This window comes from Scyliorhinus canicula, chromosome 21, assembly GCF_902713615.1.
Source record: "Scyliorhinus canicula chromosome 21, sScyCan1.1, whole genome shotgun sequence".
Lineage (NCBI taxonomy): Eukaryota > Metazoa > Chordata > Chondrichthyes > Carcharhiniformes > Scyliorhinidae > Scyliorhinus > Scyliorhinus canicula.
Genome location: NC_052166.1, coordinates 61,867,875 through 61,883,800, shown reverse-complemented (window position 1 = coordinate 61,883,800; position 15,926 = coordinate 61,867,875). Strand labels below are relative to the sequence as shown.

At 43.7% G+C, this 15,926-nt stretch overlaps 1 protein-coding gene across 5 annotated transcripts in view; it reads left to right on the top strand.

Moving 5' to 3' along the window:
• The first annotated feature begins 387 nt into the window (after window positions 1-387).
• The window catches only part of camsap1b (calmodulin regulated spectrin-associated protein 1b), a 128,431-nt gene continuing 112,892 nt past the window's right edge, over window positions 388-15,926 (top strand). For all 5 annotated transcript variants that reach the window (XM_038781526.1, XM_038781525.1, XM_038781524.1 and 2 more), the window contains exon 1: window positions 388-1,006. In XM_038781526.1, coding sequence (XP_038637454.1) covers window positions 829-1,006 — 178 coding nt within the window. In that variant the 5' untranslated portion in view covers window positions 388-828. The remainder of the gene's footprint in view (window positions 1,007-15,926) is intronic.

Genomic DNA, 15,926 nt, shown 5'->3' with positions numbered 1-15,926 from the left:
ACGCATGCGCAGTAGTAGGGAGTCGGACTCTTCACGCGTGCGCAGTCGCAGTGAGTCGGACTCCTTACGCGTGCGCAGTAGAAGTGAGGGGTCGGGGCGCCGGCCGGCGCGTGCGCATTAGAGAGGAGTTGGGCTTCTGAAACGTCCGCCTTGGAGGGGAGCCGGGCTTCCGGTCGGACGCGCGTACGCGGGGAGGTGAGGCGGGCGTCGGACGCGCGTACGCGGGGAGGTGAGGCGGGCGTCGGACGCGCGTACGCGGGGAGGTGAGGCGGGCGTCGGACGCGCGTACGCGGGGAGGTGAGGCCGGCGTCGGACGCGCGTACGCGGGGAGGTGAGGCCGGCGTCCGACGCGTGCGCAGTATAGGATTGGTCTGAAGTGGGGGGAGGGGCGTTTCTAACGGCCGCGGCGGTGCCGCTTGTCAGTGAGAAGCGAGCAACCAGTCGGGTGGCCGGGCCGGAGGGAAAAGGGCAGCAGAAGCAGGAGGTCGCGCACAAAAGGCCGCCAGCCAGCCTTGACAGCGGCGGCTGAGCCATCATGACACGCTGTTCTTTTAAAAAACATTGCTGACTGACGGACGGAGTGGGTAGCTCGTTCCCCGGGCCCAGCCGGCCATTTTATTGTGTTGTGAGGTAAACTCCCATTCATTGGAGCGCCTGTGGCTGTAGGCCGCGCCTGAGGGAGGCGGCCGCCGAGTTCGATTCATGCAGCCTTCCGACAGGCTGGGCTGAGCCGCGGCGGCGGAGCAGGAAAAACACCCTCGGCGGAACAGAAGATCACCCGTTGGATATTTATTAATTCTCTGGGAAAATTCCGCGATTCAAACATATATGGAGATGGTGGATATGGATTTCAGTGGCTGCGGTGCATCTGGAGACAGCAGCAGAAAGATGCTGGAGCTGACTGACTCTGACTGCGCCGAGGTTGTACCTCTGGAGCTGTACGATTCATCCAGGGCCAAAATAGCCGCCAATCTGGCGTGGATCTTTTCCAAAGCATACGGAATAGGTAAAATGGGCATTTTCTAAACGTTGACCACTTCGATATGTCTTTTGTTTTTAAAAAGTATATAACGTTTTTTGAGTCCTTCCAGGGACGTTGTATCCGGCTCCCTGCTTCGACACAAACAAAAGGGGGAAAAAGTGGGTTTGGCAAGACACGATTCTTTGAATCCTGACATTTGCAGTGAAGGGTTAAAATATGCAACCGCCTCTCCTCTTAGACAAATGCCCTGTAAATGGGATATTTCAAAGCAGCAGCCGAAAGTATGAATGGATCCCTCTCAGCACTATTTAACATAACACCAGGATTTGGGGATTAGTTTCAGAGCTGTGAATAGCTGCTTAGATTTTTGATTGAAGAGGAACTATTGATTTGGAACATTTGACTGTAGTACTTGGGCAAACCTTCAAGTAGAATTCGTATCTACAATAATCAGACTTCCTTGAACGCATGTTTTTTTTTGCTCCCCATTCCATATTGACGCCGGTCATATTTGACCAGATAGGTAGGTGTCTTTCTGAAGGAAAATATTTGGTGTCTAGAAAAATGTGAAACATAGGTGAGCGAAGGCAGGTATCAACTTCTTCATTGTGGGCACGAGGAATGGGTTAAAATGTGAAATATTTGGATGATTTATGGCATTAGGCAGCAAGGAAATGTAGAACTACTGAGGTGGTGGCAGGACTGACTTCCTGTTCAGATGGGAAAGCATGCATATATAAATGCAAAGCTACATTTTTATGCAGGGGAAGAGTTACTATAGAAGTGTTATTATGGTATTGGACTCAATCCTGGAGAGACCACAGTTCACATTCCACCCATGGTGAGTTGCATGGAATTTGTAACAGAAACATTCAGCCGACTAGTCTGTTTTATATACAAGCCACTGTTCTATACAAGCCACTGGGAAATTAATATATAGTTAATTTCTTGCCCTTTTGCTTCATGGGAGTTTTTTGTTTTGCCATAGCTTGACATTATCTAACCCTATCAGCATATCCTTCTATCCCTTTCACCCTCCGAATTTGTCCAGCTTCCCCTTAAATGCACCTTTGCAGTTCACCTCAGCAAAAACCTGCATTTAATGCAGTAAAATATTTCAAGGTGCTTCTTAGAAGTGTTTCCAAACAAAATTTGGCAGTCAGTCAGGTCAAATGTCAGGGAGGTTGAGGTGGGTTTTAAAGTTCATCTTAAAGGAAGAAAGAAGGATAGTGGCGGATAAGGACAGAATTCCAGAGCCTTGGGCTCAGATAGTGTTGCAGCGATTAAAGTTGGGGATGAGCAGGAGGCCAGAATTGAAGGAATGTAGGGATCTGAGGGTTGTAAGGCTGGTGAGGTTACAAAGATTGGGAGAGACAAGGCATTTGAAAAGAAAGATGGAAATTTTATAATCGAGGAGTTGCTTAACCAGGAGCGAATGTAGGTCAGCGAACATGGGACGATGACTGGATGTAACTTGATGCGGACAGCCCCTTAGGATCAAGGGTGACGTGCTCTCTGTCTGCCCCCCATAATCGTCCGCTGCTTCCTGGGAGATATATATATATATATACACACACACACACACACCCCTAGACAAATGGCATGTCCTGCCCAGCTGATTTTCAATCACTAGTCCCTTGATGCTGGTTAAGTTGACTTGGGAGATGATGCTGTTGTTGGACCATCTTCCTTGTCGCTATATGTGGAGGCACCACTGGTGGTACTTCTCCAGTCCTTTGATGTGCCTGCTGTATGCTGTCCAAGTCTCTGAAGGTATAAGAGTGCAGGGATCACGGATGCCAGGTGAACCATGACTAGTCTACTCTTTCTGTTACTTCCACAAAGAATTCTATGAAGTCCATGTCTTTGTTTTGGAATCTGTGCTGACTAGATTTTTTGCTATTTTTGGTTTATTGATGTTTTTCTATTACATCGCTTTGTAAATTTCCATTTTCCTTCCTACCACAATATCAAGTTTATTGATGTATAGCTTCCTGTACTTGTTCTATCTGACTTTTTAATATAGGAATAGCTGTCTGTTCATCCACTGGCACTCTTTTGTTACCCGTTAGCATGCACAAGTTGGAAGTTGTGAAGTGGAAATCAATAAATCTGGTAGTTTGTGAACTGACAACAGGAAAAAACTCATTGCAAAACTGCCTATTTGTCATTAAAATCCAACTGCTTTGTTAATGTCCTTCTGGGAAGGAAACTAGCTATCAATTGCTGTGTGATTTCAGTCCCACTGTTAATGCATTCAGGGTAATTAGGGTGGATAATAATTACTGTCTTTGCCAGTGTCATCCACATACTCGAGAATAAATAAAAATCGACCACTCCTGGTTTCCTGGATCCCTTATAAATCTGTTAGGAGTCATTGCAATATGTTGACATTATACTTCAGTAAAGGGCCACTAATTCATTAATGTGAACATTTTGAACTTGCAGGAGATGTTACCTTGTAACACATATTTACTTGAAGAATTCCAGTGTAGTATTCCATTTACTGAAAGAATTCTTGTCAGTGATGGGCTTTGAAAGATTTATGAAACAACATGGTGCAAGTTTCAAATTTCTACTTCTGCACCAGAAATGCCAATTCCTCTTGTCTGCTGTGTACAGTGTTTTGATAATCTGGTGTAAGCAATACCTGTTTTGTTATGTTTTTCCAAACTGCTGCTATTTGTCTTGTCAACAAAAATTTTAGGAAAGCAAAACAATTTCTGAGTACTCTGGATACAAAAATAAATGTACCAACTTGGATATGAAGTATAAGAAAAATATTATCTAAATAGTTGTTTTAATCTTTGCTTCTTTCATACCACTTATTGGATGATGCATCGTAACTGAGAGGATAACGATTAACCACTGTACGTTGATTAATACTGCAGCTTTGAAAGCTTGTAAGGCATTGTTTGTCTTTTCCCTCATGGAACCCTTTCTGTCTTGTCTTTATTTCCTCTCCCTCCTTTCTTGGCTAAGCATCTTGCTGTGACTCAGTTGCTTTACCTGACAATGTCTCTGCTTTGGAAAGGGTTCAGAGGAGATTTACTAGGATGTTGCCTGGTATGGAGGGAAGGTCTTACGAGGAAAGGCTCAGGGAATTGAGGTTGTTTTCGTTAGAGAGGAGAAGGCTGAGAGGTGACTTAATAGAGACATATAAGATAGTCAGAGGGTTAGATAGGGTGGACAGTGAGAGTCTTTTTCCTCGGATGGTGATGACGAACACGAGGGGACATAGCTTTAAATTGAGGGGTGAGAGATATAGGACTGATGTCAGAGGCAGTTTCTTTACTCAGAGAGTAGTAGGGGTGTGGAACGCCCTGCCTGCAACAGTAGTAGACTCGCCAACTTTAAGGGCATTTAAGTGGTCACTGGATAGACATATGGATGAAAATGGAATAGTGTAGGTCAGATAGGCTTCAGATGGTTTCACAGGTCGGCGCAACATCGAGGGCCGAAGGGCCCGTACTGCGCTGTAGTGTTCTATGTTCTAAATTGTCAGTTTATTGGGCAACGTTGAAGTCCAGTTGAGCTTGAGATTTGAATCTGCTGCTCCTAAAATATGCTGCCAGCATTAACTCAGGCCATTGCTGCTACAATTATTAATTTTTGTTCCGGTTGTTCCCTCCATTGCTGAAGATGCTGCCTCTGGTTATTCAACCTTGACAGAATATTTTATCCAAGCCTGACTCAAACCTTGCTAGCACACATGACTTTACAGCAGGGATGTCACAGAATGCCTGTTTATTCCCTTCTTAGGTCAGAATCATTAAACCATTTATTAGCACTTCTTCAAGCACCTTCAGATCAGCAATGGAAATAAGTTCTTCCATAATGTCCTAGATCTAATGTAATAGAGTGATTGATGAATTATAAATTATTTAATATTCGTTAATATGATGTAGGTTTACTTTGTGAAATGGAACACTGTAACTGGAATCTTGTGTTAAATCCATTCTGGATAAACTATTGACTTGCACTGTTACCCAAACAGATCGGTGTTTCAGTGATTGATGGATCATGATAATTTTCACCTTGTTGCAGATTGTAAGCAATGATATAAACAATCTCAAACTTAATTTCGGAATGTGTTTAAAATTTAAAAAAATAAATTTAGAGTACCCAATTATTTTTTCCAATTAAGGAGCAATGTAGTGAGGCCAATCCATCTAACCAGCACATCTCTGGGTTGTGGGGGTGAGACCCACGCAGACACTGGGAGAATGTGCAAACTCCACATAGACAGTGGCCCGGAGCCGGGACTGAAGCCGGGTCCTCAGCGCCGTAGGTAGCACACAGTGACATCCTTGGGGAATGTTGTTTAAAATAGGCTTTCCGAAAGTAAATCTTAAAGAAAACCCTCCCAAAGCAGCACAATGTGACAGCTGTGGCTTAGTGTGCAACACTTTGCCTCTGAGTCTGAAGGCATGGGCTTGCATCCCACACAAAAGACTCCAGGCTGACTCGGTGCATTACTATAGAAGTGCTATCTTCCAAGTGAGACATTAAACTGAGGCCCGGTCTTCACTTCCATGATAATATTTTGAAAAAAGCCCAGTGAAATCTTATTGGTGTCTGACCAATATTGATCCCTTGACCAGTATGAAAACTAATAGATTGTCTGGCCAAATCATATTTTGGACTGTGGGACCCTAATGTGTTCAAATGGGCTGCTGCAGTTCTTCTATTAAAACATTAAATACACTTCAAATACTTAATTGGCTTGTAAAGTGCTTTGGGATGTCTAGAATTTGTGAAATACTCTATATAAAAGCAAGTGTTTTTCTATTTGTAGTATTGTCAGAAATGTACCCATCAGGGAATGTTACATTTTCTGTCCTGTGCCAAATTGTAGGAGGGGAAATGAGAAGTATAGAAAGAGGAAACTTGCATTTATTTTGTGCCTTTTACAAGCTTGGGTGTCCCAAAATGCTCAACAGCCAATGGAGTATGTTTGAAGTGTAGTTACTTTGGCTGCTGCATTTACAATGTTACAGATGTGTGCACAGTAAGATCCCACAAACGTCAGTGCAATGATTATCTGATGATCTGTTTATTGTTCTTAGATATTGGTTGCTAGGACACTGGAAAGAATTCCCCTGCTCTGAGGACACTGTAAATTGTAAGGAGCAATAATATAATGGATTAGATGCTGATTGAACATTTATTACAGTAACACCATTAAACTTTATACTTTGCAGACTAATTTGGTTTGGTGTTCTGTACTGTCAAGTGACATTCAGTAGATTGGATTGAACATGTATCAGCTGCTTTACAAACCAGAATAAACAGAGGTTTAATTAATTTTGAAAAACAAATCTGTTCTCTGATTTAGTATTGATCAGGTTTCTAACTTACAAATGTCTTCAGTTTTTTAAAATACGTTTTTAACTGGTTTTTACATTGCTAAGTCTTGAACTGTCTCCCAAAATTTGCCTCAAAACCTCATGGCTTTTATCAACAACTGATATGCACCTTTTGAATAATCTGTTTCCATATCCTTTTTATCACAAAGACACCCTTCTCCCACCATAAATTTGCCTACCTCTGCCCATAACGATGTTCAAGCCCCTGTGCATACCTTTGTGACTTCCAGGCTCTGCTATTCCTATCCTTTACCCTATAAACACCAACTGATCTAAAGCTCTGCTCCTTGTGTCTTATCGTTATGGAGTGGAGGAGTTCAAGAGCACTAGAATGTTGGAAACAAATGGACACTTGATTTGGATATGGTCAATTGCTCGAGTATTTTCTTTTATTTAGGGGTGTGGTAAGTTAGAAATAATTTGACATTAATTACTCTATTTGGCTGTTCAGCTGAATATAAACTGATGACAATCTGAAATCAAATCTGAACAAAACATTTGACTCTTTACTGCAGTTTTATTCGCAAATCAAATAATGTAAATTTGTTATAATGGTTTCTGAGAGAAGCAAGAGGCCAGTAGTGGGAAGAGAAATTAGTGATCCTGTCACAATTCATTGCTTGGATTTTAGTGCACTAGATGCTAGTACCTTGTGTACCTGTTGATTGTGTGTCATTGCCAATCGTAATTCTTCAGTGTCCAGGTCAAATGGAGACCTTTATAACTTGGAATTTTTAATGTAACATAAATATTGCATATGCTGGTTACATTTTTTATTAAGAAAACAGGAGCTATTACAATCTGTGGATCTTGTCAAATATAATTGCTTCTTATATCAGGCAAAACTGCTAGCACATATGGGGAGGTGGTAGTGCAGTGGAATTGTCATTGGACTAGTAATCCAGAGACTCAAGGTAATCCTCTGGCGACCCAGGTTCGAATCTCACCATGGCAGATAAATCATCTGGAAATAAATGTCTAATCGTGACCATGAAGTCATTGTAGATTGGTCGGTTGGCAACTGGTTCACCTGAGGGAAGGAAACCTGCTGTCCTTACCTGGCCTACATGTGACTCCAGACCCACAACTACTGACTCTTACGTGGCCTAGCAAGAAAACACACAGGATGGACGGTACGGTTAGCACTGCTGCCTCACAGCACCGAGGGCCCAGGTTTGATCCCGGCCCCAGATCACTGTCCATGTGGAATCTCCGTGTCTGTGTGTGTCTCACCCCCACAGCCCAAAGATGTGTAGGGTAGGTGGATTCGCAATGCTAAATTGCCTCTTAATTGGGGAAAAAAAATGAATTGGGTACTTTAAAGTAAAAAAAACACACAAGATGGACCACCTGCCTTTGATCTAGGTGTGACTAAGTCCCAAAATTAGGAGAGTTGTCTCACAAGCTAGTAGTCATACTTACGGAATCATACCTTACTGATAATGTCCCAGACATCACTATTCCTGGGTATGTCCTGTCTCACCGGAAGAGGGGTACAGTGGTATACAATCGGGAAGGAGTTTCCTGGGAATCTTCAACATCGATTTTGGACCTCGTGTTCTCATGGGTAAGGAAACCTCCTACTGATTATCATGCACTGTCCCGTCGTGAACACCCATCAGTTCATCAGTTCACTGTCCCATCAGTTGGAGCACTGAGGATGGGCAGGGACATAGAATGTATTCTTACCAAGAGTCCTATTTCATCACGTGACATATCTGCTAGATTGGGACTGTGACAGGTGGTGAGGGAACCAACAAGACCTCATTGTCACCAACCTACCTGCCGCAGATACATCTGTTCATGACAGTACTGGTAGGAGTGACCACTGCACAGTCCTAGTGGAGACACAGTCCCATCTTCACATTGAGGATATCCTACATTATTATGTGTGGCACTATCACCATGCTGTGAACAGATTTTGCAACTCTGGACTGGGCGTCCATGAGGTGCTGTTGACAATCATAAGCAGCAGAACAATCTCACTTCATGGCCCAGCATATCCCCCATTCTGTTGTTACCACCAGGCCAGGGATCAACCCTGGTTCAATGAAGAGTGCAGGAAGGCATGCCAGGAGCAACACCAGAACCTAAACAAAGAGCCTGTTGAAGCTACAGGACAGGACTGCTTGCGTGTCAAAGAGCATAAGTAGCAAGTAATAAACAGAGCTAGGGAATTCCACAACCAACGGATCAGATCTAAGCTCTGTAGTCCTGCCACATTCAATTGTGAATCATGGTGGACTATTAAACAACTCCTGGAGGAGGAGGCTCCACAAGTATCCCCATTCTCTTTAAAAAAAAATAATTATTCAAGTTTTTTAATAACAAATTATTCTCCCTGCAATTTAAAACAAACAAGGTGTGTTTCCACACCAAAACAATAAAAGAACTCTTTCCCCCCCCCCCCCCCCCCCCCCAAAAATAAATAATAACAAATAGCCATACAAGAAAGAAGAAAATAACATAACAAATCCACCACCGCAAAAACAAATCCCCCAACCATCCCCCCCCCCCCCCCCCCCGGTTGCTACCGAGACCGACCACTCTCTACCCCATTGCCAGGAAATCGAGAACGGGCTGCCACCGCCGAAAGAACCCCTGTACTGACCCCCTCAGGGCAAATTTCATCCTCTCCAACTTGATGAACCCAGCCATGTCGTTGACCCAGGTCTCCGAACTTGGGGGCCGCGTATCCCTCCACTGTAACAGAATCCTGCGCTGGGCCACTAGAGACGCAAAGGCCAGAATGCTGGCTTCTCTCGCCTCCTGCACTCCTGGCTCAGAAGCGACCCCGAGCCCCCAGCCCGGCCTGACCCTAGACCCAACCACTTCCGACAAAATCCCCGCCACACCCTTCCAAAACCCGTCCAGAGCCGGACAGGCCCAAAACATATGGGCGTGATTTGCCGGGCCGCCCGAACACCTCCCACACCTGTCTTCCCCTCTGAAAAACCGGCTCATCCTTGCCCCCGTCATGTGAGCCCTGTGCAGCACCTTCAGCTGAATTAGGCTGAGCCGTGCGCAAGAGGAGGAAGAATTCACCCTCTCCAGGGCGTCCGACCACGTCCCATCCTCAATCTCTTCCCCTAGCTCTTCCTCCCATTTCGCTTTGAGCTCATCTACTGAGGCCTCCTCCTCCTCCTGCATCAGTTGGTAGATAGCTGAGATCTTCCCTTCCCCGACCCACGTCCCCGAAAGCACCCTGTCCTGCACCCCCCTTGGCGGCAGCCGCGGAAACTCCTCCACCTGCCTCTTAACAAAGTCCCTGACCTGCATATACCTAAAAGCATTCCCGGGGGGAGGATCCACTTCCCCACCAGCTCCTCCAGCGTCGCGAACTTCCCATCCAAGAAGTGGTCCCCAAACTGTCTGATGCCTGCCCTGTGCCAACTCCCAAATCCCCCACCCGTTCTCCCTGGCGCAAAACGGTGATTGCCCCGTATCGGGGCCCAAACTGAGGCCTTCACTTTCCTGTTTCCCCATTCTCAATGATGGAGGAGCCCAACACATCTGCACAAAAGACAAAGCTGAAGCATTCGCAACAATCTTCAGCCAGAAATGCTGAGTGGATGATCCATCTTGGTCACATGTGGAGGTCCTCAGCATCATGGATGTCAGTCTTCAACCAATTCGCTTGACTCCATGTGATATCAAGAAATGGTTGAATGCACTGGATGCAAAGGCTATGAGCCCTGACAATATTCTGGCAATAATCCTGAAGGTTTGTGCTCCAGAACCTACCGTGCCCCTAGCAATACTGGAGTTAATGAAAATTGGGGAGAGAAAATACCACTGTTGGAGTCACATCTGGCCCAAAGGAAGATGGTTGTGATGGTTGGAGGATGTGGTGATTGGAGATCGATCCTACTCCAGGACATCACTGCAGATGTTGCTCAGGGTAGTGTCCTAGGCACAATCATCTTCAGCTGCTTCATCAGTGACCTTCCTTCCATTATGTCAGAAGTGGGGATGTTTGCAGATGACTGCACAATGTTAAGCACCATTTGTGACTCCTTAGATATTGAAACAGTTCATGTGCAAACGCAGCAAGACCTGGACAATATCCAGGCTCGGGCTAACAAGTGGCAAGTTACAATCGTGGCATCCACGTGCCAGGCAATGACCATCTCCACCAAGAGAGGATCTAATCATCGCCCTTTAACATTCAATGGCATTACCATTGCTGAATCCCCCACTATCAACATCCTGCGGGTTACCATTGACTGGAAGCTGAATTGGATTAGCCATATATATACTGTGGCCACCAGAGCTGGTCAAAGGCTAGGACTCCTGTGGCAAGTAACTTGTCTCCTAATCCCTGAAAGCCTGTCCACCATCAACAAAGTACAAGTCAGGAGTGTAATGGCATACTTTCCACTTGCTTGGATGAGTGCAGCTCCGTCAACCCTCAAGAAACTCGATCATCCAGGACAAAGCAGCCAGATCAATTGCTACCACTTCCACACATATTCAATCCCTCCACAACCGACAAACAGCGGCAGTCATGTGTACCATCTACAAGATGCACTGCAGTAACTTGCCAAGGTTCCTTAGACAGCACCTTCCAAACCCACGATCACTTCCATCTCAGGAGACGAGAGCAGCAGTTACCTGGGGACACCACGACCTGGAGGTTGCACTTCCAAGTCACTCACCATCTTGACTTGAAATATATCGCTGTTCCTTTGCTGTCGCTGGGACAACATCCTGGAATTCCTTCCCTAACAGCACTGTGGGTGTACCTACACCCCGGAGACTGCAGCAGTTCAAGAATGCAGCTCACCACCACTATCTGAAGAACAACCCGGTATGGGTAACAAATGCTGGCCGAGTCTGCAACACCTGCATCCCATAAATGAATTTTAAAAATCCTACCTGCATAACCTAAGGTCTTTATTTCCTGAGAAGTATTTTCAATATGTTCCAAGGAAGTTCACAAGCATCTCCAGTATTTTCAGTTATTCTTAACATTGTAGTAACATTTTAATTATACAGTTTAAATGTAACACATTTTCAGTTTTTAATATGTTAAAAGATACATCCCAACAACTGAAGTTAAAGGTTGGACAGTAATAAATATTTGTATGTACATACTGCCTCAAGGCACTCCAGAGGCTTATTCCTGACAACAGTGAACATCGAGACAAAATGAAAGAAATATTAGCAAGAGTCATTTAAAAGCTTGGTTATAGTTATAGTTGTGGATTTTAAGATGGATCGTTTTAATAGAAGGCATTGATTGAAGAGGTGTAAGAGTTTGGGGAGGGAGTTCCAGCATACATGGACCACTAGACAGTTGAAGACATGGTCACCAACGAGGACAAACAAAATCCATCTTGTTTTGAAAGGAGAATGGGACGGGTCTGATCTGATGTCCCTTTGCATGAATGTACTTTCTCAGCAACTATTCTGATAAAGTCAAAGTACTGCATGCAACAATTGGCCAAAAATGTAACCAGCTGTGTTTTATCTGATAAATTTATGCCAGAATTCCAAATTTTGAAAGTGAAAGACTGCAAAGCTTCACGCGGAATGGTGATAGATGTTTACTAAGTAAATATACATGTGAAGTACCTGTGTTGTGTGCAAGGCGTTTTCCATTATAAAAAATAGTGCAAGTTGCTGAAATTGTCGCGTCAGCCACACCTATGGCTTGTCAGCGATTTCTGTTGTGCCACACTGAATGATTTGTGCAGCATCAGTCAGTTTTCTGATGAATATTAGCTTCAGCACAAAGTTTACCCTAGTATGTCATCAATTGTCAGTGTTATTTGGGCAGTGCAAAGGATGATTGGTGTGGAAAATGTTATATTGAACTAGTGGGAGGCACTCTGAGGTTAGGTTAAGTCACATTGTTCAAGATTGAAATCAGGACAGACTTTTTGTAGCTTTAAAAATCATGATTCCCATCTCTTCCAAAGCACCCCACCGCTCCCCCACCGAACCCTGTAGTGCTAAGGTCAGTAGTGATGACTACCATCAGCATACAGAATTCCACAGATTCACTACTTTCTGGGTGGAAGACATTTCTCACCTCAGTCCTAAAAGATTTACCTCCTCCTCAAACTATGACCACCAGTTCTGGACTCCCCCACCATCAGGAACATTCTTTCTGAATTATCCTGTTTAATCCTGTGAGAATTTTATAATTTACTATGAGATTCCTTCTCGCTCTTCTAAACTCCGATGTGTATAATCCTTTTAAAAAAATATAAATTTAGAGTACCCAATTCTTTTTTATTCCAATTAAGGGGCACTTTATCATGGCTAATCCACCTACATCTTTGGGTTGTGGGGGTGAGACCCACGCAGACATGGGGGAGAATGTGCAAACTCCATATGGACAATAACCTTGGGCCGGGATTGAACCCAGATCCTCGATGCTGTGAGGCAGCAATGTTAACCACAATGCCGCCCGACCTAGTGTCTCATATGACAGTCCCGCTGGCCCAGGAATTAATCTGGTAAACCTTCGCTGCACTCCCTCCATAGCAAGAACATCCTTCCTCCGATAAGGACACCAAAAGTGCACACAATACTTCAGGTGTGGCCTCACCAAGGCCCTATACAATTGTAGTAAAACATCCCTATTCCTAAAAGCAAATCTTCTCGCTATGGAGGCCAACATACCATTTGCCTTCTTTACTGCGTGTTGAACCTGCATGCTTACTTTCACCGACTGATGCACGAGAACACCAAGGTCTCACTGAGTATCCACCTCTCAATTTACACCCATTGAAATAATATGCCTTCCTATTTTTGCTATCAAAGTGGATAAAGTCACATCTATACACATTATACTGCATCTGCCATGCATATGTCCACTCACTTAGCCTGTCCAAATCACGCTCGAGCAACTCTACATCCTCCTCACAGCTCACCCTCCCACCCAACTTTGTATCATCTGCAAATTTGGAGATGAGTTGCTTTGTCAAAATCATTGATATATAATTTGAAAAGTTTTGTTCCTGTGGTACCCCACTAGTTATTGCCTGCCAATCGGAAAAATACCTATTTATTCCAACTCTTTGCTTCTTGTCTGCTAACCAGCTTTCTACCCATCTCAAGACACTGCCAAAATCCCAAGTGCATGACTGGGAGTGTTTACTAATGTCTAAACCAGATTTTAAACCAAGGATCTTCCTAGTCTGAGAGATTCGGTACTTCTGACAACAGCTGTTTTATCAAGCATTGCAAGCTTCAGATGCTTGAAATGATTTGCACTCACCATTGTTTTGAGTGATTCATCAGTGATTAAGATGGGAGCCGAAATCTGTTCACCAAGATTTTGCTGTTTTTTTTTAAAATTCATGTTATTTACTTGATGTGGGCTTCACTGGCAAGTCCAACATTTGTTGCCCGTCCCTAATTGCCCATGAGAAGATGGTGATGAGCTGTCGTCTTGAATTGCTGCAGTCTGTGGTGTAGGTACACCTACTATGCTATTAGGGAGGGAGTTTCAGAATTTTGATCGTGATATTGAACGAATGGCGATATATTTCCAAGTCAAGATCGAGAGTTACTTGGAGGGGAATCTCCAGGTGGTGGTGTTCCCATGTATTTGCTGCCCTTGTCCTTCTAGATGGTAGTGGGTTTGGAAGGTGCTGCAAAGGAGCCTTGGTGAGTTCCTGCAGAGCATCTTGCAGATGGTACACACTGCTGCTACTGTGCATCAGTGGTGGAAGGAGTGAATATTTGTGGAACGGCAGCCAATCAAGCAAAGGCTGCTTTGTCCTGGATGGTGTTGAGCTTCTTGAGTGTTGTTGCAGCTGCACTCATCCAGGCAAGTGGGAAGTATTCCATCACACTCCTGACTTTTGCTTTGTAGATGGTGGACAGGTTTTGGGGAATCAGGAGGTAAGTTACTTGCCGCAGGATTTCTAGCCTCTGAACTGCTCTTGTAGCCAAAGTCTTTATATGGCTAGTCCAGTTCAGTTTGTGGTCAATGGTAACATCCAGGATGTTGATAGTGGGGGATTCAGTGATGGTAATGTCATTGAATGTCAAGGGGCGATTGATTGATTCTCTTATTGGAGATGGTCATTGCCTGGCACTTTTGTGGCATGAATGTTACTTGCCACTTGTCAGCCCAAGCCTGGATATTGTCCAAATCTTGCAGGATTTTCACGTTGATTGCTTCAGTGTCTGAGGATTTGCTTATTAATCATATCACCAGATGTTAATACTTAGAGAACCAATTGCTATGCAAGTGTTGCTATGCAAGTGTATGATAGTGTATCTCCTTGTATGAAAACATTTTAGATACCTTTTACATGTGTATACATGTATTCAGAATATATTAGTATTTTTCAGGAAGTTCACCACTTCTGTGGAGCAAGGTTTTTAAAATATAAATTTAGAGTACCCAATGCTTTTTTTCTCTATTAAGGGGCAATTTTAGCTTGGCCAATCTACCTATCCTGCACATCTTTGGGTTTGTGGGGGTGAGACCCCCGCAGACGGGCCAATGTGCAAACTCCACACAGACAGTGACCCGGGGCCGGGATCAAACCCGGATACTTGACTCCGTGAGGCAACAGAGCTAACCACTGTGCCACCGTGCTGCCCTCTGTAGAGCAAGCATAATGGAATATTTGGCTGTCTGAGTAGGTGACATCTAGGCCTGTTAATCCTACTACTGTCTATCATCTACAATAAAGGGAGAGTTTTAGGTGACTTTTAGAATTTGTTTGGATTGCTAAGGTTAGCAGCACAGTTTGGCTGCCAGTATGTTGGCAAACCTTTTCTGCCTTATAAGCACTTTTCACTTATAAGGGGTCGCAAAAGTAGTAGTGAAACCACTGATGTACTGTAGTTAATATGTATACATGTTCTCCTGATGATGAAATTAAAAATAGGCTTGACAGTTTTCAAATTTTTCATTTTGTGCTTTGCATTTGAATAGGTCATGCAATAGAATGGAGATGGAAAGCTAATTTAAAGTTGGACAACATCTCAAATTTTAGCATAGCGACTGCACATTGGAGGAATACACCTCATTACAAGTGTCAGTGTTCACATTCAATAATGAACTATTGTTGTATGCGGCAGGTGCCTTAATGAGCGACTTCTCAGGACAGTAGTTCAATTTTTGGGGTTAATCATTTGACTGCAAGATTAGTATCAAATTTAATTATAATTATATTAAATTACAGCCCTTAAGACTTATACTGTTAGTTACACCACACAATTATGACACAGAGAAATGCCCCTTCCAGATTGTGAGCTGTCCATAGCATTTATTCTATGCATGTTTTTGGCATGTACCATTAACACTTGCTCATTGGCTATTTTTAGTTCCAGCATCTTATCATTTTGATAGTACTGCTACTTTTGAGGTTTACTGTGTTTGGAAATACTTTGTAACAAATCCTTTGTAAGATTCTTTATGTATATCTTGTGGCGTTAACATTTTTTGCGTCTTGTTTATGTTCTTTCAATACGAATAGAAAATGTTCTGAACTTGGTTGGTAAAGTTTTCAAGTCTTGGTCACAGTATCCATTACAAAAATTCCAAGTACCCAAACATGGTATTTAGTTGTCAGGAAAATGCAGATGAAGTAAACAGTAGC